The sequence below is a fragment of the Pocillopora damicornis genome, chromosome 2, assembly GCF_964200805.1.
Source record: "Pocillopora damicornis chromosome 2, jaPocDami1.2, whole genome shotgun sequence".
NCBI lineage: Eukaryota > Metazoa > Cnidaria > Anthozoa > Scleractinia > Pocilloporidae > Pocillopora > Pocillopora damicornis.
In genome coordinates, this window is record NC_142671.1 from 7,601,227 (window position 1) to 7,625,344 (window position 24,118).

Genomic DNA, 24,118 nt, shown 5'->3' on the forward strand with positions numbered 1-24,118 from the left:
TTGCTGACTCGCTTAGCGTGTCGCGTCATTGCACGCGTTCTTGTACCTTATTCCCTGTTTTCCCGTGAAGGGTTACAAATATTCCCTTTCGATGGAAAGCAGTTTTTATTTTTGATTGTGAACTTTGCCCTCTCCATGCGATGCTTTAATCAGTTTTTACAAAAGCAGGTGATTTAACTCAACGTAATACGAGTATTCTAGCTTGAAAGGACCGATCGCTTTAGCAATTGTTGAATACATTTGAAATTCTTTAGCGCCTTAGTTAAAGCCAAAGGTTTACGATGTGCAGTTTTGATAATTTGTGTAATAGAACATCAGAACTGATAATAATTGCGTCAAAACAGTCTTTCAAAAGGTGAACGGCAGTCACCGAAGAAATCTTTTACTTATATTAAATCGGATCTCAGATGAATAAGGAGAGAATATCAATCGGTTTTTTCAATCTATCTTTTCAAGTGGCGTGAAACTGTTCCCTTTCCCACTTTTTCTCTTTTCAGCAAAGGCTGTGTAGCTTTGAAAATTTGTGTAATAGAATAACAGAACTGATAAATATTTCGTCAAAACAGTTTTGAAAAGCCCAATGCCATTATTTTTTCCACATTAATTTTAGTATTCTAGTCAACCTTCTCGGTTGATCTAAGCAGAAACATTATTCATTGTATATTAAATCGGATTACAGAAAAATCGATCTGTTTTTTTCAACTATTTCTTCAAATGACATGAAATCGTTTACTGTCTCTTTAATATAGAAATGGTTTTGTGGTCAAGCCCATTCAAACGCACTTGTTCTGATCAAATCCCATTTAAGGAGTTATCTTTTAACTTTGGCATTGAAGTTAGTTCACCAGGTAGGAGATAATGTAAGGCTAGTCCAATGAGGATGAAGACTGGTGAAAATCCCTCTTTACATCTAAAACATTCAGTCTACTTGGTCACTGCTGTGGAAGTCGGCTGAACGGCCCTGATGAAAGAGGGGGATTATTTCGCCCGATCCCGGAAAAAAGCAAGGAATATTGCTGCCGATACCATATGTCCACTCCATTAGGTGCTCTCCTACAGTGAAAAAGATAAAGGCATCGCTCGTACTTGTGGCACTGCTTTCCCTTGATACCACAAATTCGTGCCTCGTATTAGCGGGGTGCCGGCCAGAAATCACTTCGATATGTACTCATGTAACATTTTTCGCTAACCAGTTGCAGCGTACATTTTGAATTCGCATATAACCCATAATTCAGGGTATTTCAATAAGTATGCAAAGGAAAAGTGGTATTTGAGTAACATTCTGAGCAGTCTTAACTCTTTGTAGCTTGTGTACATTTAATTTCAGTTCCTAACCGCTCAATTTTATATTAAGGATGAACAATTGGCTCGCTTAATGCCATTAACTAGGGAGAAGGACAATTACACAATTGATCATCAATGTTTTTTTTTTTATTTTTCAACCGACCTGATTCGTATTACAATAACGTCGGAGGTAATGAGGTGATTAAAATAGTTCCATCCCAGTTACAAAGGGTTAACATGAGCCACAGCAGTTTCTTCCAGCAGGACCTTTTTGTCTTCAATGTCGGTCCTCACAATGTTATGTTCTACGACGTGGTTCTGAGGCAGCGTGACCGGCTCCTTTGTTCTGTGCAAAAGGAAAAAAATACTTATAAAAATACAAAATATGTGTTTTACGTTACGTATCAGCGTTGGGTTTTTCACTTCTTTTATGTAAATCAATGCTTTTGAACTTTGCTTTTGGCACAGTGAAGTTCAGCAATTACTTGTATGAATTAATGACTATTTTCCCCCGAACATCTTTTACTAAGAAATACAGGGAAGGGAACGTTCTAAGCTTTAAAGGATATTATAATAGATAACTCTGAGTATCTTGTGGATAATCTTATTCCATCCCAAATATTTTATCGACAAGGGAAATTAGTATTAAGCCGTTTTCTCAAGGCCTTTTTCATCTCAGGGTTCTCTTCGGTTGCTTTTATCCCGTAAAACACAGAAGATGAGATCCAAATGCTCAAAAGGAATGATATTCAACCGTTGGAGCTGTTTCAGAGACAGAATACTTACTTGTAAGAAGTGTGAAACTGGCAACTGTGATAACCGCCTCCTTTGAGTTGTAGGAACATAGTTACATCACCTCTCAATATGTTGTTGGAGACAGTCATTTTCTGAAAGGAAGGGTCCCAGCCAAGTGTCCTCTTTTGCATTATGGGTCCGTTGGCGGGAAAGTTAACGCCATGAAACATGGATGTGTGCTTAAACCAATTTCCCTCAAGACTGCATAATTAAGAAAATTTGAGATATCAATTAAAATACGTAAAATTACTCTTGTAACTGTGTCACATACCTAGAGTGCAATGTACTCTGTAGAATAATGCTACGACATTTTTCAAACTTAATCCATTTCTCACAGATGCCTATTTCAAAATTTAGCAGTCTGCATATTCTCTGGTCATTATGCCTTTTGTGTATGTTTGTTCCCCTGTAGCTAGACAAGAAACGTTCTCGGAAGAATCACAACTAAGTTACACTTTCAAAAAGAGCGCTCTCTTCTCCGTGTAAAAAAGGACCTTGAAGATCAATTTTAAAGATTATTGTGTCAATCCGATACTAATCATCACTTTTATACCAAATGTGTCCACTGGCTGTAGCAACTCCTCCATCCTCATATGTAAATGCCCTTTCAAATGACATTCCAGCAGGAAATGCTTGTTTGAAATAGTCAGGCATGTCGGCAGGATACTTAGTAAAGCATCTGTTTCCATATTTGAACACTGTCGACAGTATGTCAAAGGAAAATGGAAGGGGTCCTCCCTTGGTGACCCAAAAAGTGGACTTCTGTACTCCTCTAAAATAAGATGATAAAAGTGTTGGAAATTATTTTCAGAAACAGCTCATGTATGACCTAAAAAAGTATCGCAAATAAATTTAGCTGTGACTGAGCTTTTATACGATAATTTGAAGTAGCTTTACACTTCGCTTGGTTCTGGAAGCAGATGAAGAATCGGTCGATGTCATAGACTGTTGGTAATTTGTATCACAAATGAATTTAGCTGTGACTGAGCTCTGCAGCAGCCATTACACCTCGCCTGATCATGGGAGCTGATGAAAAAGTTGCTGTCATAGACCGTCGGTAATTTGCAAACTCCAATAAAAACAAGACATAGTTTTTGCTGAAAATCTTCATATGAATCTTTGATCTTGTTCACTTTGCTTTTCAAAAAAGTCCTTATTCATTTTTGATAATTTCCCAAAATCATTTATACTTTGATATCAGGCCCCTATGTGACGACTGCACTTTGATCTTATCAACTCTATGTTTAAAAATAAATCTCAATACATGATAATGAAATAATTCATCGTGGTCTGTCTTTTAAGAGACACTTACTCGTAAGGCTTTCCTTTTCCTTCACCTTCGATCTCAAAGTAATGTCCATTGACACTACCCTTCATTTCAAATTTCAAATTCATGTCTTTTAGAATGACCTGAATAAGTAAAAAGGAAAGAAACGGCTATTTTCTACTGACATTGATAATTCAAAGACCCAAGCTGATTTTAATTAACTGCCAGCGCATGCACATTACAATAGAAATTATTGATTTCTACTCTTACTGCACAGCTTACGCCATATCAAATTAACTCAGTGCACCTGATTAATGGGAAATGGGCATGCTGGCGCACTAATTTACTTCTTGTTTCTCTAATTACATTTTCTGTGATTTTTTGTGATTTTCAAAATATTTTTGTAAACTTTCGAATGTTCTGGGTACATTATTTTGTACCAATTGTATTCAGTGTTTTTAAATGTGCCACGCGCAGCTAGTTTATGAACAGAAGTTATATTTTAATGAACTGTGAACTGTGAACAAAATTCTTGTGTCACGTGCAATGCAACTTCATTCAAAAATACATTTGATAATGCTTATTGACGCCCATTTCCCATTCATCTTTGAGTGTTTTAATGATACACTGAAATGCGTTCACCAAATATACTCTTAAAAACAATGGGACTGTTATTTAACTAAGTTTAACCGTTGTTAACAGAACCGCGTTGTAAACTATCTTGAATTTAGCTTAGTCTTTTGTACGAAATTTTTTTTTTTTGCGAACAGTGCCAAGAGGGCCGAAAGCTAGCAGTTAAAGGATATATGTTTAATGAAAACAGGATCACATTCAATAATAGCACCTTTATCAACATAATTATTAATTTTAAATTTTGATGGATGGACAAAACTTAAATTACCCGCTGGCAATGGTTGAATCAGTGTCCATCCATAAAGATTATCTGCATCAAGATAAATAATACTAGAAGAATCTTCGTTTTCATTAAAATTAACGAAATATTTATTATTCGCTTTTGCAAATCGATGTGCAAGATTGCCTATGTCACCCAGCATCATTTTTTGACTAGTTTTTTCTATTTCAATATTACTAGTCAACCCGAGTTTAACATTCGTCTTTTAAGCATTGCATCGAAGGCAAAATTAGGTGCGGAAAGATAAGGTGATGGATCTAAACCATAGTATTTAAGGCACGTACTCCTGAAATTCTTAGAAACATCTGTAGGTGAGGAAATGTCAGTTTTCAAATATAGATCATGATATTCACCAATAATTCTACATTCATATTTTTTGTAAACATGAAATGCAAATATAAATTCTTCATCGGTAATACTCACTATATTCACTTAGTGTACTATAAAATTTTCCTTTAGGTGGGAATCTTTCAAAACTATCCATATATTCATATGGGTAAATGCCTTTGTGTGTTAAAATTGCATCTGGAGTGTATTTATATTGTGACAGTTCAAGATTTTTCACTAAATTTTCAGGAGAACTTGCATATTCTTTTATTTTTGTTTTGCAGTAAACTATATATCTTGGTAAAGGTGTAAGTTTTTTCTTTGAATGTTTTGTTCTTCTCAAAGTTACGGGGTTTTCCGCAAAATTTTTGTTCTTGGTAAAGGTACTAAATTTAAGTTTGACATAATTTCTTCTCTTGTAAGCACATTTTTCTTTGTTCTTGGAAAAGAAACTTGTTTTTTATTAAACTCACTTTACATGGTTTTAAGAATTTTGTTTTCTTTAATTTATTGTTATTAACAAGTGCATTATGGTCGGTTGCGTTCGTTATTATATATTATATAAAGATTTTTTAAAAAATATTTACTGGGCTAGTGCATTTCGGTGCATTAGAACACTCAGTGACAAATGGGAAATGGGCATTTATAAGCATTATGTAAAGTATTTCTGAATAAATTTGGGTTGCGCGTGACATTGAAATTTTGAATAAAAACAATTTACTTAAACGTAATTATGTTAGTAACACTGAATACACTTTGTTTTAAAATACTATACCCAGAGCAAGTGCAAGGTTATAGAAATATTTAAAAAATAAAGTAAAAAAATAAATAAATAACCAAAAAAAAGTAGTCGGGGGACTTTTGGGATACAAGAAGTAAATTAATGCGCCGGCACGCCCATTTCCCGTCCATCATGAGCCTCAGACCATTTGGCTCTCTACATAATTGTCGTAGTCTTTGGCCTTCTTTTAAAATATTTCCTTGTGCTGCAATATTTTACTGCTTTAGGAATTAAACACTGCACTGAATTTAGCTTCGAGTTGAGTTGGAAGCTTGAGACATGCAGAATGAATTATAAGCCATAACTGATAAATGAAGGCAGGTTGATTAGCTTGTATAGCGACACACTACGACGGCATTTTTCTGTCTGTGGTCTGTGGGGCATGATCTGTTTTAGTAACTATTTGAACTTGATAAATAAAGCGATCAAGTTCAGCCTATCATTTTTCTTTGCCTAGCAAATTTTTTTTTCCGGCGTGGTTTCATTAATGATATACAGTATAAAGTATAAAGAGGGAGCTCCACAAAACTTACTGGAAGTTAACAGCAATGATGGGGGGGCTCATGTAGGAGGTCAAAAGAATATTACCTGAATCAACCAAAATACTTCGACTCCTACCCTTAGTCGATAGATAATGGCCAATACCGAAGATGAAGTTTTGTGCCCTCAACATTTGCCAATTCTACTTGAAAACAGGCTGGAACAATCAGAAAGGGCTCACCTGTGAGGATTATTGTTTTCCTTGATTTTCATCCGCAGGTGAATAAATTCATTTCATTAAGATGAAGTTCAGAATTTTCCACGGGAAAGAAAACTCTCAAAAGTTTCCATTGCTCCCAACGTGTGGATCGCTAGTTGTTTAGTAGCATGCCGCGCCCAACTAGTATCTGAGTAGCACAGGTTTGAATCCTGTCGAAGTCTAATATTTTCAAGATTCTTTTCTGCAATTTCTAAAGTTACAGCTCACTTGCTAGGATCATTGCTTCACTTGATTTTAGTGTTCGAAGATTTTAATGTTCGATGATGTTTTGGGTGTGGCATACCAACTTGCGTCCTGACGATTCTTCCCTATTCTTTGTTACCGGGGTAAGTTTGACTCTCTTTACTTGGTTTCAAGAATTCACTAACCTGCTTTGAAAGAGACATGTTGAGGATAAACCACTTGATTTTCAAAACTGGATTGCGAGCTGAGATAGTCTGTTGTAGTTCACTCCGTCGCCGACCAAGCTGAACTGTCTGGAGCGTTAGGGTAGCTTGATTTTAAAAGATAGGATAGAACAGACAAACGCTCATTGATGAAGATGATACCACGTGAACTATCGTGTGATATTTAACAATTGGTTCATTCTTAGTTCGCGTGTATCGTCTGAGTATCCAAAGCTATTTTCGTCGCTTGAAAGAGCCTATTCATTCATTGTATTTTAATAGATTCTCGTTTGTTATATTGAATAATCATTTTAGGCGCCAAGGGTATGTCTCGATCGCCACGGACAGAAAAACAATATCTAAAATTTTGAAGCCTCGAGACCAAATTCTACGGAAACTTTTCAGCAAAGTGAAACTGCACGCGTCAATATATATAAAAAACCGTGGTGGCTCATTAGGAATTAGATAAGAATTACGGGTGCACTGCATACAACGTGGCATATACTTTGTTACCTTAGTCTAACGTGCAAAACCAAGATAAATGGTTATAACCATGGAAAATATAGATAAACACTATCTTTTCTACAACATTCTTCGAGGGAACTACTTGATTTCGTAAACTAATTTTATGCAAAATTTAAAAGAAGTTTCAAATCTTTTGAGATAAAAGTGATCATTCGACTCCTTGTTAGATTTGAGACTGTTTATAGCCTATGCAATTTATTGATTAGTAATCCGTTTATTCAAACAAAGACGCACTAATGGATGTGATAAAAAAATGCTATCTCTTATTTTAATCAAAATACCACTTGGATAAGGCACCATTTAATTATTCAATGTTATGCTAAAGTCAAGATCAAAAACAAAAACAGAAAAAGGGACCCTCGAGGGGAGCACACGGACACAAATGATTACATAATCAGATTATTCGGTTTTTAATAAACTGAGTTGAGAACGTGACTTGGCTGACAAAGGACCAACGCTCGAGAAACATCTTCTTTAGAATGGCTCTTGGGTGAAAATTCACATCATCGACTCAGTTGATAAAAGCAAATATTAAATACCTTGATTAAAGAAAGAGCTATAATGAGGCAAAAAATTTGGTGCTCTTTAGCAGAGGAAACGATTTACGCAACTCTGGTACTTGAGGCACTGAAGTGAAAACAATTGTCTGCAAAGTCAGTGGTAGAGACTAGTTACGTGATACGTTGACACGTGCAGGACTGTGACTGCAAATTGCAGAAACACTCTTCATTCTTCATGTGTTTTAAAGGTTAGTCTTATTATTATCTCTCAGGTCTTCTGGTCAAAGGTCTAATGAAGTTTGTATACAACAGTACATGAAAAACGTTGTGTGGTCTTCAAATTGTAGAAATAGGTGTACAATATAAAATAACCTTACCATTGAAGCTGGTAAAAAAAAACACGGCGCCACATCCCTCCAAGTGTTGTTGTTGAGATCTTGCCTGTTTTGTCTTGCCTGTTTTTTGGAGCGATATATTTGTACGTCATACTGAGCTTATGATTGGCGAGTGCAAAGTTTATAAGCCAGCAAAATTTCCGTAAAATAGTTCCATAACATACCTTCCTATAACCGAAGTCAATCAAGTCACTTCCCACCGGATAAAATGTACAATTTATTCGTTTGATAAAATATCATCACTGTTAAGTTCGGCTGACGCGAGACCAAAAACGTAAAAGCAAGGGAGCTGAAATGGTCAGTCCGACATCAGCACAAGAAACAGGAGAGCAAACAACGGTATGACAGCTGATATGTACAACTGAACTTTCGAGTTGCGATAGTTTCAGACGTTTTTCGAAGCTTATCGCACAATTGTTCATTTCGCAGCTCACATTTTCCGATGGCCAAGTTCGCGATTTGCTTGAGGAAATGGGGACATACTTGGAAGGTCATTTAGCGATCTTAGACAATGTGAGTTCTACAGGTAGCTGTTAAACGACATAAAATATTATGCGAAAATTCTGTGTGTTTTACCTATAGTCAAAGAACGCCAGGGTCGGTTCAAATAATTTGTTTCTTTTTCAGACAAAACCACTGGATGACCACCTGGCAAGATGGTAAGTACTGAGAGCGAAATTTTGTGAGTTGAATTTTTCAGTTCAAGACTGAGCTGCCTTCGTATATAAGCAAAGGAACTCAAATAATGCTATCTGTCCACATTTAACAGGGACCGATTCGTAACCCCGGCAGTTCGCTTTTTGTCGGAGCAGCCGACCGTGCAAGAAATTCTGCAAAGGCCAGATAGATAGAGATAGATAGATAGATAGATAGATAGATAGATAGATAGATAGATAGATAGATAGATAGATAGATAGATAGATAGAGCAGGTATATAAATGTTTGTTTAGTGTTTACTGTTGTCGAAAATTTTCTGATCCACGTTTGTTTGAAGTTTCCTTCTTTCTAAAAAAGTTACTGTTCTTCCCGTACGGTCACAGAATATCCCGAGGTCCAACCGAGTAACTGAATAAATTTGCTTGTTTTTTGGCTCCAGTTGTCTGTTTACTGTCTCCATTAATTTGAATTTACCAGGGGTTTTACGCCGCTTTCGCTACTTGTCGAGTTCGCGATGTTCGAGTTCCCTACATGTTCGCTACACACATATCGACCCAGTACACTACCTTGGAAACATACTAATAGTTTTATCGTGTTCTAATGGCCAACGTCTTGTTTATTTTTTACAATCTAATCTATCGTTGCGGTATATAGTATCGTAGCAATTGGCGTGTTAATCCGGAGTACGTGCGAAAACTGGGATAAAGCAGCCTGCACGAGTGGGTCGTTGTCGAATAAAGTTTTAAGTTGCCTTTTCCGGTGTTTCATTCAATGGTTTATTTCAGAATAGAAACGACAATATTTGTTGGTTTGACATAGGATTCCAGCTTAGTTAGTGTTCGAAGTGTCATGTCACTTTCAATGAAGAGAGCGGTCCGCTCTTTAATATTTAGTGTTATTGTTCACTTATCACACCTTGAAAATTTACTTTGCTCATCTTACCGGTACTTATTAGTATAAATACACCAGAAACTGCATATTTAGTAAGGCATGAAAACCACACCAGTGTTTCTCTTGAGTTATGAGATCTTTGCCACCGTCATTGTTTATATTTTTCTCAGTTCATGTAAATAGCATACTTCAGTTTCGTGGAAAAGTACTCGATTTGACTTTCGAAATACGCGGGGCCGTCCCTAAATATGGTGTTACAAAAATGAGTTGTTGAATTTTTTATCGCAATAAAATTATCGTAATTGTTCCCTTCTGGTTCCAATCATCTTGTTTTGGTTTTCTAAGTAAAATCATCAGACGGTTAACTTTACTTAACAAGAGTGAAGTTGGCCATGAGCTTTTATCACGATTGGTGGCTTCTAAAGGAGCCGTTTTTATAACGCAGCTTTCTGTTCACTGCAAATTTCCGGCGAAACAACTCTTCGTGAACTTTACTTGAACTCTTTCCACTGGACGGGAACCCGTCTTGCGGCCGTGCTCGTCTAGGAAGGCAGGTGTCTTTCCAAGAAACAGCTTCAGGTGTACAGGAGCGTCAACCTAATAGCCACCCCCTGTTACAGTCAGACATTTTTTCAGAGAAGAACCAAGGCCTGCTGCTATCAGCTCCTCTTTACTGACGAGGTATGGACTCCCCCCGGAGATCCGACGGCAACCCAGGAAAGATCGCTCGCAGCACATCGTGCCGTAAGGTGATGGTTTCGTTCCAAGCCAGGGGCATTTTTAAGCCTTTCTCGAATAGTAGAGACAATCTCTCTCTACGTTCATCAGCGTGAATTGGATCGACAGACCTGTTCTCGAAGGCAGCGATAAGATTTCCGGCAAATGTTCGGCTGGTTCCCAGGTATTTTCACTAGGGGAGTAATTCTGCCAATGGATGAAGTATTCTGTTTTTCTTCCTTTAACTCGTTTTGCAACAATGCGCTCTACTTCGTAAATACCCATTACAGTTGGCTTTACCTTCGGACAATATTTGGAATTACAGGCACGATCGCAAACATTATTCAGTAAAAATTGCGTAAAAGCCTGGCTGATGTCTCGCACGCTTCAACAGGTTAACTCAAAGGTAGTAATTATCAACTGTCCTTTTCACATGTTTTGATTTGTCAAAACGGATCCAAGTGTGATTAATTAGCCGACAGTTCCCTCAGGCGCGAAGCTGTTTCAGGTGGTCGCTTATTTGTTTTTTTGTTTTTTTTTTTATCTCTTGATGTTTTTGTAATCCTTAATTCTTCTTTCCTTTCAAGAACGAGAAAGACTAACTTCTAATAACTATTAAGTCATTAAAAAGAAATCATCGGAGTAGAAAAGTGCGCGTTTCAAGTAAAAACAAATGAATTATGCATCGCACTGCTTAGAATGACCCTGAATGATTAAGCAGTTTTCTCACGCTTTCAGATCTGTTATCCGGGCCCCTCTTGCGAACAAGTATGCCCCCAGAATAAATTAACGCAAAACAATTCGCTGATTGTGCACCGCTATTTCTAGTCCCCTGCCGCAACTCGAAAAGAAAAAGGGGCCGCCAGATGGCAGGTTCTAAACCGCCGGGTCGACATGAAACAATTTCGATAATTCAGATAAAGTTTTGACCAACAGGAGTTTGTTAGTCGTCTATCGTCGCACACGAATCTGCAAACGCTTTGTGAACAGTGCGGCAGGCCTTTAATTAGTGTGCTAATGTTAACTCTATCGCACCTTGGGGACTGACATCACGCACCAAACCGTTTGATTGACAGCAGCTGAAATCTGCAGTGCGACTCAAGTTTTCCCAAAGCTAAATTTGTTGACTAATCACAGCCGATAAGTTCAAGACATGCAAATTGATATTCCGCTCGTTGATAAACTGGACACTGTAAGTACCTGTCGCGAGAGACAAAACCATTCTGCGCGGTGAGATTGGTGTGGGGTAGCTGTGGGTTTCCAGGGAATTCTCACGATGCGGTCATATTTAGATCCACTGACCTTTAGACCCGCATCCAAGAAGGCGTTATTCCTGTAATTGGAAAAACTGTAGGCAATGTTACTGTCCCACCACCTATAGTGGGAGACTCTGCATTCCCTCTGCGCACATGTTTAATGAAATCATACACCAATGCAGTTCTGACACCCCAGCAACGTAACTTTTTTTTTTTTTTTTTTTTAATAAAAAAAGCAACGTAACTTTAATTACCGTTTAATTAAGCAGAGCCCGTATGCTTACGGAGGGTGCTTATGGGCAACTCAAGGGTAGGTGGAGGGTGCTACTTCGAAAGAATGAAAGCAGTCAAGATAATGCCCGCATTACTACATTGGCATGCATGGTTGTTCATAATACATGTATTGCAAAAGGAGATGCAATTTCCAGAAAGCTTGACTTGAGTTTGGATGCAGATGGTCAAAAGATAAATCGAGAGGAAATAAGAAAGCTGTTGCAGATGAGAAATTGCTCAAGCATCAGGGATGTCTCAGTGGAGGCAAATAAAGTCTTTCAATACGTAGAAAATAAAGGTAGGGACTGACAGTTCCGATCTATGGCAAGCGTTTGTTATCGTCTAAAAGTAACGCAAGGAGCAAATTTAATTCGAGTTTCTGGCTTGTTTACAGCGAGATCAAATACAGCTTATAACAACTGTAATATATAGATTTAGCCAAGCCTAAAAGCGGAGCTCGCATCTTTTTTTCCCGCACGTTTCAAGGGCACAACGCCTTGCCCCGGCCAGGACTAGAACCCGGGTCGTTCAACTCAGAGCCCAGTGCACTGACCACTGGACTACTGGAAAAAGCCATGGCGTTGGCGTGCCCGCGGTACAGTTGACCACGCATGTTAAAAGTAGCACCTTGTGCGGTCGTACGGTCGTACGTCCAAATTTTTTCGGCTTGATGGGTTACTACTATTTTGTATAATTATGGGGCTACGCTCTGCGAGCCCGCTATAAATACATACCTTTTTTAGAGAGTCCGTTTTTGCGGACCGACCTGCTTCTCGAATTTTCGTTCCGCTGGCTTGCTTCTGGAAATCTTCATGTACGTATATGTACATATACGTGGAAAACCTCGAAATGGACAACTCGCTAAAATGGGTTCTTTTTATCAAAGTAAGCGGTCAGACAACAAGTGATACGTTGTGGAAGTAAGGTGAGGTATTTTTACTGAGAATTTGACGTATTTTATAATTTCATAGAACGGTCGCAAATAAACCCTAACCCAATAATTCCGCAGTGAGTTTTATTGCGCAAGATGATCATCTCACAGCTGGAGCTTGGGCCGCCTGTGGTTACAGAAGCTTTTACAAACTATGATCGCTCCGAGTCACTTCTTTAGCTTGCAACACTTTTATGTGATACTGAAAAATGATTTATTAAGATTTACTCAAGACCAGATGGTTTCCTTTGTTTGTCGAAGAAAGGGGTGCAGAGGAAATAAAAGTTGTTGAACTATCCAGGAGCTCGAGATTATAGAATATGATTTTTAAAATGTCAACTTCATTTACACCTGATATTCATTCCTCTATGTAATTTCTTGTTATTCTCCGACCTGCAGTTGTTCGGCTGTGTTAGATAAAGCCATTCGTGGTCAACTGTTAAATAAAAACTAATATTAAGAAAAACTCATCGCACAAAAGATGAAAAACACATCTTTAAGTCTGAATTCCTTCCACATCTTATCTTGTCGTTGATGAGTACACGCGTTGCACATATGCACCATCTCACCGCTATTGATTTTTCTTGGGAAGGACAGTAGCTAATGACATTGGGGAGGTATCGAGCAAGGATATCGGAGCAAAAGTAAACGAATGAGAAGAAACATCTTTGAATATAAGGAAACATGCTAAAAACGCATTCAAACGTAACTCTTTACTCGACATAAAATTGTCAATCGCGAAAACAAGTCCTTTGAAAATCATTTTCCTTCTGCGCAAAAAATAAAAAGGAAGAAAGACACTTGGCGTTAATACGTGTGCTTCTCATCTTTAAATTTTTATTACACTTCTGAATAAAAACATTTCAAAATATGACACAGTTTATCTATCAATCAATTTAAAAAGTTGGCAGTCAACGAGGAGGAAGTGTTCTTACCATTACGTAACTATCGGAATGAAATGAGAATGACTTATTATCGCTGTTAGAATAATGAGTTGACATTTACAAAAAATTAATTGAATCTTTTTTTTTTCCAAAACAAAGCGGATATTGAATTCGACGAGGTCTTATCTTCCTTTTAGGAGTTAATCGTATTTTCCACTATCTTTTCCTATCTCTCCAAAATAGCGACAATATCATTACTCCTACTAAGTCAATTTCCTCCTTCCTTCTTTCCTCAATTAAAGATTTTCCGTTGTCGTTGTCATTGGCAATAATATTTCTGAGTTTTGTCTTTTAAAAGCTCGCAGTACAGCTTTTTTTTGTCGTGAATCGTCGTGTAATAGGTTGGCTTCTTTCTCTTGTAGTCTTGTGGACTTCGTTCTTCGAGTTGTGCTACGCGACAGCTCGCGACTGCTTCCACGGCGACGCCGGGATAGCGCAGTCCTGAATCCTCTTCTATAGTTCTCGTTGAAAATGACGTAAATGTACGGGTTCACAGCAGAGTTGGCGTGGCCAAGGAATAGAGTTAGAAAATCCATATCGTAAGGCAGACCGCAGACATAACGAGCCGATTCCGCAAACATCACAAACATTCTGACGTACAACGGAAGCCAGGATAATGCAAAAACGATTACAACGGTTACTAACATCTTTAAGACTTTCTTGTTAGTCTTGTCCTTATTTTCTTGGTTTGACGACAGTTCTTGGCCAGGTGCTTGCCTTTGCCACAGTTTAAACATAATTACTGTGTACAGAGATGCTATGAGCGTCAGAGGCAAGGCATACAGCATTACAAACAGCGCTATGGTGTAATCTCGAGGAGCTGTGTTTTCATCAAACGGTGGATCCCATTTTTCTTTGCAATGGGCGAGGCCTTTTTCACCGGTGGTTGTAGAGACGTAAAGCTGAGGACCTGAGATGATGACCGACGATAACCATGTAGATGAAATGATACCTTTGGCGACGCGAAATGTAATCACACGTTTTAACGGTCTGAATATTGCGAAAAAACGATCGAATGCGATCGCGCAGAGCGTGAAAACCGAAACCGAGATTGTGAGTGATTGTGCGAAGGGCAGTAGTTTGCAAAGAGCCTCTCCTATCCATCCACCAACAGCCCAGATATCTAGTCCACGGAGTATCCAGTAGGTTGTAGGTAGCATGTTGAAAACAGTGGTCAAAAGGTCGGCAACAGCCATGTTGACGATAAGATAGTTCGTGATGGTTCGCATTCGCCGGGTTTTGTGCACAACCCGCACGACCATAACATTTCCGAACAGGGAAAGCAGTATCACTAAGATGTAAGCGGCTGCTTTGATGCCTTTTACATACTCTTTGGTGTTTTGTTCTGGGCAAGACGGGTAATCTTGACTAGTTTCCGCAGGAAAGCTAGATGCTGGTACAGTTTTGGTTTAACATGTCGAACGAGTACGAAAAGCTCGCGGGAAGAAGAAAGACAACGCGGCTCTGGATAAACGGTTAACTTCCACGTTGTAAAGTGGGCTTTTACGCTCGATTAGCAGCGGTCACTTTAAGGGCTTTTAAGTCTTCCCTGTTCTTCGAGATGATTAATCCGTCTTAGATTGAACGCTCTGTGTACACCGCCAGCCACTCAGTCTGCCATGAATAAAAGGCGATCCTCTCGAAAGGCGATGGAAACAAAACAAGAATTGACAACAAAAAATATGCAGCACTATATGCGTGGGTATGTTTACAAAAGCTTGGTTTTCAAAATGCAAATTCTTTCATTGATAAACATTGCGATTTAGGTGTAAATTAGGTTAAGACGCTTTTCTGATCAAAATGAATTGTCACACTTTCGCCAATTTTAGAAAATGAATTCGGATATCGGCTTTGACACTCGAGATTTTTATTCAATAAACGAAGATAAACATAATCATAACATATGTACTTTTAAAATCCTGTGACGGTCTCCTTATTCTTGCCGTATATTTGGATGTTAGAGAACACAGACGTTTGAGACATCGGATAAAAGTAGGGTTAAATGTTCAGTTTAAATTGTGCAAGTATAAATGATTAATAAGACTGGCATGATCTTTTCAAAGAAAGTTTTCACTTTTGCGGATTTTAGCTATGAGAAGGAAAAGTTTGGCCAAATTGCGAATTAGTTCAGAAATGCTTCTTTCATCTTTAACGGGAAAAAAAGGCAAAAGGTTCTTATCCTTTAAAAAGAAAATATTCTGCTAAGAAGACAAATAATGACGTTGTATTAGCAATAAAATCGATATTTTTCAAGTATCGACAGGGTAGAACCATGTGGTTTAATTTGGTATCTCCGATCCATAATCTTTCCTCAAGCCCAAACAATTTCGGTCCTTCGCCTACAGCCATAAAATAATTACCAGAGATAAAAACATTGTTCTACAGTGCGCAATAAAAATAGTCGGCACTCTTTTCAAGATGCGACCATTTATTCCAACAATACAAACACTTCAACTTTCTGAATTCCCCTCGTCGATTCCACCGCAAGAAATAACCTGTGCCACCCAAGCTTCGACTCGAATGTGAAGTACGAATCAAATAACATAACTGCTTCATCTTCGCGGCAATATCACGCTGGTATTTTGATTTTCCGAGCGACAAGAACGGCGATCAAGAATCGATCGGTTTGTTTACCTCGTAAACGTGACCGCTGACCAGCTGCTGAGTGAAAACAGTACGGTTCAGTGGCGAGGAGCGGGGTGAGGGGTGCATGCAGGCAGATTATCAGAAGGTTTTTGGGAACATTGGATAAACATTAGGATTCTCAGTCTTAATGCGAAGGCATACTTCGTGTTGCAGACAACTTTTGTTTTACTTAGCATTATTTTTTATTTCAAATACACTTCGTTCCAAATAGGACTAGCGACAGTTCATAGATTTAAAAACAAATCTTAACCACGTAAATAAATGTGTTTAGATAATCGAGATAACCATTGAACCTCTTTTATCGCACCGGAAATAACGTGTCTTGTCTATGCCCGACTCTGAGAGCGTGGAGCGGCGAAGACACGAGATACGAGTCTCGCGTCTCGCGGATTCACCATGCTCACAGGATACGCGTGACCTCACTATCTTTAAGAAAAATATGAGCCTACTCGAAGTCTGTATTCCGTTCAACCATTTTATAAGAGTGACGCGAGTCTTTCTATTGAATGAAAAAGTCACAAACCCATTCTTTACCTCACGAGCGTAACCACTGACCACTCACGAATTACAGTAGGCTTCTCCTTTGATGCGGAAATCGAAATCGTATCGAATATACAAAGTTATAATGAGTTCCTTTAGATCTCCCGAACTTGTATCGCGTTGGAAACAATTACAAGTACAGGAAGAAGTCGTTCACAAGCGAGACGTTCATTATTTCTCAGGACTGCTTTTTGAATAGCAAAGATGGAAAAAACTCCGGTTCATCTTGTGGCTTAAGTGGTTTGGTACGACTGTCTGAATGCAATGACGAAGCAAAACATCATTTGATAAGCTGCCACCTGTCTAAAGAGGTTTTTAAGTGAAAATGAGCTAATCTTGGCAAGGATTGGCCTATTTCACCTCGCTCAGGAGGATAAACAAAAAAAAAATGTGGATTTGCTATAGGCATCGCTACACTCTGGGGAAGTTTTGGAGAAGTGCAAAGGTAACACGTCAGTATCCTGATCATGATGGTGTCAGGAAGCGTATCCAAGGCAGAGATGTAATTACCTTGCATATGTCTCAGGACGTTCAAAAACTGTTTGGAGTTATTATTCCAGTTGAATCAGGTGGTCTTCAGTAACATTTTCTGTTATCTATTTTTGTCACGTGACATATCTGCTCGAAAAGAGAATAAATTCTTTATTAGATGAAGGGTACTTAAGTACACATCACGTTGAAAAAAAATAGATCTATGTGTAACTGCTTTTCATCACAGATGGAAATATGTACAAAGTTGCTCGGTTGAAAATCAATAATGTTTTTGTAGAAGATCAAATCACCTGACAACGCAATCTACTTACTCATGCGTACGGTTCACAATTATTTTCGGTCAGTTTTCCACAGTTTGTATGATTCTCATTAACCGATATGATTAAATTTGCAGACTAAAACACCCCTTATTTGATTAAGAATAATAAAAGTAAACAGTACATGTCGGTTTTTAATTCCTGATGGATGCTACTGGGCTTTACTTTAACTGAGAAATTTGCAATCGCTTACCTCAGCTCACTGTGTCCCATGCCGTAAGAAGCACAAGAAAAAAGTTGATGATAGTGAGTCTTGGCTGAGACAAGAAGAATCAGAGAAGAATCTACGGTCCCCAGAAACGCCACTTTTAAACACGAGACAACTAAGGTAAATTGAATGAATTGTTATTTGTTTTATTTAAAACTATCGTTCAGATTACAAGATACGCGAAAAACTCTCTCCCACCGATTTTTTCCTACATTCTGTTAATCAAAAGTTTCAATAATTATAAAGGCTTTCTTGTTGATCGTCTTAATAGTAATAGTTTCCAGGATCCAAGGGGAGCAAAAGAGAGAAGAATTTTCTGTGTAGCTAGGTAAGGCGACATGCCGGCTTTATACTTCTTCCGGCGTGATAACGATAATGATGACAACAATGGGCAAAAAGCACCGTCCGCTAATGATGACGATTATCATAGTTATTAACAATTCTCAGTTATAGTCCTGAAAAAACTCTCAAGGGGTCCTTTGAACCATCCTCTTAATCTCGCCAGAAGTCAAAGTTGCCTAAACTCATTCTAAGGTTCGTGCGATTTTACGACGAATTTTCAATTCCGGTGTGTTGCACGCGCGACTTTTGATAGAAAAAACCTGCACGCGCCATAACTTAAAAGAACGTGTCAGCGGAATGAATCAAATCTCTATCACTTTGCATACATTCTTGGGAACAGAAAAAATTACTTAGAGCAAACATTCTAAGTATAGTGTTCATTCCGTGCAATGGGGCATAAATAAAAGGTTCTGGTGGAAAAGACATTTTATTTTATACCTCTGATGACAAGCAAAAAGGTTATATGGGTGCCCCGGTTAAAAATATATTGATAACTCTGTTAATTAATACCAGTTCTAATTTAAAGGAGAAAGTTATGAGAATAAAATAAAAATTGTCTGTACCTCGAAGCATGCCTTCACTGTTTAGACTGATAGTCCTAAAGCTTTTTGAGCATGCATTCGATTATCTTATGACGATAAGCCGGCCAACCACCCCACCCCGCGCTATCCTATTTTCACTTAGCGGCTGGTCAGAGGTCACGTTTACGAGGTAAACAAACCGATCGATTCTTGATCGCCGTTCTTGTCGATCGGAAAATCAAAATACCAGCGTGATATTGCCGCGAAGATGAAGCAGTTATGTTATTTGATTCGTACTTCACATTCGAGTCGAAGCTTGCGTGGCACAGGTTATTTCTTGCGGTGGAATCGACGAGGGGAATTCAGAAAGTTGTAGTGTTTGTATTGTTGGAATAAATGGTCGCATGGGGATGGTAAGTTTAACGAACAATTTCAAATTTTGCCGCTTGAATTGAAAGAAAAGTTCATTTGAATTGCTTTCGTATGTATTTCTGACGGTTTTAGATTTACCTGCTTGATTTATATCGGTTACGCTTCATGTTGACAAGTCCCTCAAAATGGCGGCCAAACTTGGAGATTGCCGAAAATTAGGTAAGTTCACGGAGTTATAAAGTTCTCGTAAAGGTCGGACCGCAAAGTTTTTTTCTGTAGTTATCTTTTCTATGGCATCTACTTCCTAGCTATGTTAGTTGGATCAGTTAAGAACGCCTCACTTTTTCAAAAATTTACCTTGAATTTGATCGGTTTTGGCGTGTTCGATTTAGGCGAACCGATAAGGTGTCATTCAAGTCTTCCTGTTTCCTTGATTGACACGTGATGTTTACGAAAGTCGCCTCGATAGATAAGATAGAGTTAATATACATGGCTGTGGTATTTTTTTTTTAGCTGAGTTCCGTAGTTTTTTGTAAATTGTCCTCTAATGTTGTATGAAATTAAAGTCTTGAAAAGTGTCACAACAAGCCTTCGCTCGAGTGAAATTTAATTTCCGTAAAACTCTGAAAAATAAAGAGATCCGATCAAACTGATTGTGGTTTTAGTATAGGTACATGAATGTCTTACAACACACGAGAAACGAGCGAAATCTGTGTCTCAAGCAAAATCAACCGGACCGCTCTTACAGAGACACTCTCTTAATCGGCAGTCACTTTAGTACAATTTCCCCTTTATACTTTGTTGGTGACGACTGATCCCTTCGGTTCCCCTTTAAAAAAACGTAGTACTCCCCCCCCCGAAAAATCCTCCACCTCTCCCCCATACTGATAATAGGTAACGAGTCCACCTCAGTAATGACACCACGTCGAGAAAATTCTATTAGGCAAAAGTAAATGATAGATTGAACTTGATCGCTTTATTTCGCGCCACATACCACGGACAGAAAAATGCCGTTGAAGTGTGTCGATATATGAGCGAATTAACCTGTCTTTATGTGTTAGTTATGGCTCGTGTAATTCATTCTGCATGTCCTCAATCTTCCAACTCACCTTGAAGCTAAATTCAGTGCTGTGTTTGTTTCTGATGCAAAGAAATATTGCAGACCATGGAAATATTTTAAAGGAAGGTCAAAGAGTAGAATAATCATATATAGAGCAAAATGGTGGGAGGCGCATTGTGTTAATTTGATATGGCGTAAGCTGTATCTTAATAGTAGAAATCAATTATTTATAGATAGTGAGCAAATAATTCATCAGAAAATAAATGCCAGCTCAGGTCTTTGAAATATTGGTGTCAGTAGAAAATAATAGTTTCTTTCCTTTTTACTTATTCAAGTCATTCTAAAAGACATGAAGATGAAATTTGAAATGAAAGGAAGTGTCAGTGGACATTACTTTGGGATCGATGTAGAAGGGAAAGGACTGCCTTACGAGTAAGTGCAAGAGAGACCACAACGAATTATTTCATTACAATGCATTAAGATTTATTTTAGCCACAGAGTCGAATATGATCATGCCGCTGTCGTCAAATCAGGGTCTGATATCACGGTACTAATGATTTTTTGACTTTATCAAAAAGAGATTCAATTTTTTTTTGAAAAGCAAAGTGAACAAGATCAGAGATTCATAAAAAGATTTTCAGTCATAAACTATAAGCTTGTTTTTATTCGAATTTGCAAATTACCTAGGGTCTTTGACATCGACTTCTTCATCTGCTTCCAGAAACAGGCGAGGTGTAAAGGCTACTGTAAAGCTCAGTCACGCCTAAATTCATCTGCAATACTTTAATTTCTTACAAGTAACATGAAAGGTTATGCAGTATTTTACTTATGTTTGAATTATCATGAGCATAAAATATTTGGTCCTCCCTAATTTTCGTGTATTTCGGGTGATACATGAGCCGTTTTTGAAAATAGATTTTAACACTCTTATCATCTTATTTTAGAGGAATACAGAGGTCAACTTTCAGGGTCACCAAGGGAGGACCCCTTCCATTTTCCTTTGGCATACTGTCGTCAGCGTACAAATATGGAAACAGATGCTTCACTAAATACTCTGCCGACATGCCCAACTATTGCAGGGAAGCATTTTCAGCTGGAATGTCGTATGAAAGGACATTTACACTCGAGGATGGAGGCGTTGCCACAGCCAGTGGACGTACTAGGTATAAAAGTGATGTTTAGTTTGGGATTGAGGAAATACTTTTTAAAAGAAAACTTCAAGGTCATTTTCTTTACACGGAGCAGGGAGCGCCCTTTTTTATGTGTAACTGAGTTGTGATTCTCCCGAGAACGCTTCCTGTCTAACTACAGGAGAACAAAACTACAGAAAAAGCATAATGGCAAGAGAATATGCAGATTACGGGATTTGAAATAGGCTATTTTTGTTCCCACAAAAATTATATCCGAAATAGCTTTCGTGTAAAATTTAACGCTTATCAGGCTTCCTTTTCCTATCTTCGCCTCCCAGTTTAAACATGAACGTGCTAACGATATATTAATCTTTAGATCCTTCCTTTTTAACTCGTGAATTGCGCGCATGCGCAAGAGCGAGTTACGATGTGGGGAATGGCATTCGCTCGCTCGCTCGCTCGCTCGATTGGTCGATTCCTGTAAACTTTTTTTAGATTTTAGGCTTTTGAGAGCATTTGATAGTTTTTGGCGAGCAATAAAAAGACGAAATGGCGACCTTTGTTGCTAAGAATAGTGGTGGGGTGAAAAAGAAGCCAATTATAATCTTTAAAGAGTTTTTTTTTTTACGTTTTAGTTTCAACAAGCGGCGCCAGCGACTGGCAGGCATGCAAGGATTCACACTGAAATAACAGAACAACCTTCATTTTTCATAAAATTGTAATTTACAATCCTTGAACTTGAAAACAATCCGAAGATTCATTGAAAATATCACTTACTGCGAAGTGCTCGGAGTTTACAGATGTTCAAAAGCTTTTTCTGTTATAGCGTGAGATTGAGGACAAAATTGATCATTACGTTTCGTCGCGTGTGTTTTTCCTGTGTGAAGCAACAAAAGATGCCGGCGACTGACGAAATAACAAGTTAACATGAAAATCAAATAACACCTAAACAAACAGTTTTAGCTACCGATTTTCAGTGAATTTTAAAAGAACAATTTTCTTTTAAGTTTCAAGACAATTTGAAGATTCAACATTCATACAACGTACTAAAATGCGAAAGTTACACACCACAAAATTGGTAAATAGGCCTGAAATGAAATTCTATCTTGTTATTGATTACACGTTGCCTAGCACGTGACTTAAATCTACCCAGGCGGAGATCCAAAATGACGGTGGCAGGCTTAGCTTAGTTATATCACTCAAAACTCGTTCCCGTTTGTCTCTTTTGATAAAGAGGGAATCGTTAATGTTTTCATTAAGACAGAATTGCCTTGATTTTCTAATATTTACAACGAAAGACAGTAAATCTCACTTTTCACCCACATTTACTTCCAACCTTTTCTCTTAAACCAGAAACAAAAATGATAGACGTTTAAAACACATGACATCATCCACCTTGTCAAATGTAATAGCATGATCATTTCAATGGTAATGCCTTCTTATCCCAACGTTACTTTGTTTCTTTGCTACATTAGCGAACACTGAACTACTGCTCGTACTCTAGATATGACAATCAACCACAAAATTCCCTAAACCAGATAACATTAAACATAATCTAAAAAATCATGTGTCAATTCACGAGTTTGCTCACAGAGCACTTTGATTATATAACTGCGGTGAGTATATGTGTCGTACATCTAGTTACTAAATGGATGACCACCTGACTCGTTTCGATGTAGCAATTAGCTGTTAAGGAACTGCGCATTCCTAAGATGAGCCGGAAACAGCACTTTGTGACAGTTCCCTTTGTTCTTGTGGGCTGCTTAATACCCTCAAAGATTTCGTAATATAGGATTTTCTTCTAAAAGGAAATCGCAGTTATAAGAGATAAATATGTAACTGCTGTGTTTCCATATACCATGTTAGTCGGTTTTGCTGACGCTGCTACTGCTACACTTAATACCCTCAAAGATTTCGTAATATAGGATTTTCTTCTAAAAGGAAATCGCAGTTATAAGAGATAAATATGTAACTGCTGTGTTTCCATACACCATGTTAGTCGGTTTTGCTGACGCTGTTAATGTTAGTGAGGATTCAATTCAAGAACACAGTTGGCCACAAATCGTAAGTTGTCATTTTCTTATTTTTTTAGCACCGTGGGTAATTTTTTAAAATTGCACTCTAATATTAATGCCAAATGCGTCTTCGCCGGTATCACGCATTGAATACATATTTGAAATTTTCTCCTTGGCGTGCATTCAACTTTACGACATTTCTTGGCTCCCTAACTCTCTCCACTAACAGAAATCTTGGATCGCCTGTTCACGATCGTCTTTCAATTTCAGAAACTTTCGGAAGTCCAGCTTAAATGCAGCGGTAAATTTTCATAAATACATTTAATAAAACAAAGAAAGGGACGCGGTTATCCTGAAAAGGACTTCTGAAATCCTCCCAGATAGCATTATCTCGTATCCAAGTGCACAATTTACGCAAATCCCAGGTGTTTTGATCGCGAAGGGAAGAGCAGCTAAATGACGTCCGGTACTTGTTGGGGAGAACGGCAACGTCAACACCGGAAGTCGAAATAGAGTCATGTCCAGACTATGGGGCGCGTTCCCCCATCCTGTTGCAAAATCACTCTAATATAAAGATTTATACATAAACCTCGACACATAATAAGTTCGGCATCTCAGCCATGGCCAAATTATGAAGCCTTCGGCAAAGTCTAGCAAGATTCCTTCCTCAGCCGTTCCAAATTGAAACAGCCGTTCTTAATTGATCCTGGCACCTAAATGTTCGAGGAATGAATTCAAATGGTTTTGAGTAATGGACGGACCACTGTTTTTCTGGTGGGGGGTATGAGATATATTGAAAAAAATTGTTTGTAGGGTCTGAAAAGACAAAATAAAATGTTTACAAACTTGATAGGGTGAAAAAAAAAAAAGTTG

General features: G+C 38.2%; 2 protein-coding genes and 1 long non-coding RNA gene across 5 annotated transcripts in view; 1 reads left to right on the plus strand and 2 right to left on the minus strand.

Annotated features, from left to right (window-relative positions):
- Positions 1-1,409: 1,409 nt before the first annotated feature.
- LOC113672104 (GFP-like fluorescent chromoprotein amFP486) lies at positions 1,410-6,701 on the minus strand. Its single transcript, XM_089195094.1, has 5 exons — positions 6,496-6,701; positions 3,392-3,489; positions 2,633-2,851; positions 2,071-2,280; positions 1,410-1,630 (listed from the first exon to the last, which is right to left on the minus strand). The coding sequence occupies exons 1-5, from the start codon at positions 6,511-6,513 to the stop codon at positions 1,507-1,509; spliced, it is 669 nt and encodes a 222-aa protein (XP_089051220.1). The 5' UTR covers positions 6,514-6,701; the 3' UTR covers positions 1,410-1,506.
- A 30-nt stretch (positions 6,702-6,731) lies between these two features.
- LOC113678263 (uncharacterized) overlaps positions 6,732-24,118 on the plus strand; it is an 86,524-nt gene continuing 69,137 nt past the window's right edge. Inside the window, exons 1-6 of one of the 3 annotated variants that reach the window (XR_016183289.1) lie at positions 6,732-7,786; positions 8,184-8,272; positions 8,363-8,446; positions 8,561-8,592; positions 8,703-8,784; positions 8,817-9,020. This is a non-coding gene — a long non-coding RNA (uncharacterized LOC113678263). Of the gene's footprint in view, positions 7,787-8,183; positions 8,273-8,362; positions 8,447-8,560; positions 8,593-8,702; positions 9,021-24,118 lie in introns of those variants that run through there. The other 2 variants (XR_016183288.1, XR_016183287.1) reach the window with 2 other exon arrangements.
- On the minus strand, positions 13,470-15,713 carry LOC113678262 (RYamide receptor). Its single transcript, XM_027195137.2, has one exon. The coding sequence runs from the start codon at positions 14,862-14,864 to the stop codon at positions 13,839-13,841; it is 1,026 nt and encodes a 341-aa protein (XP_027050938.2). The 5' UTR covers positions 14,865-15,713; the 3' UTR covers positions 13,470-13,838.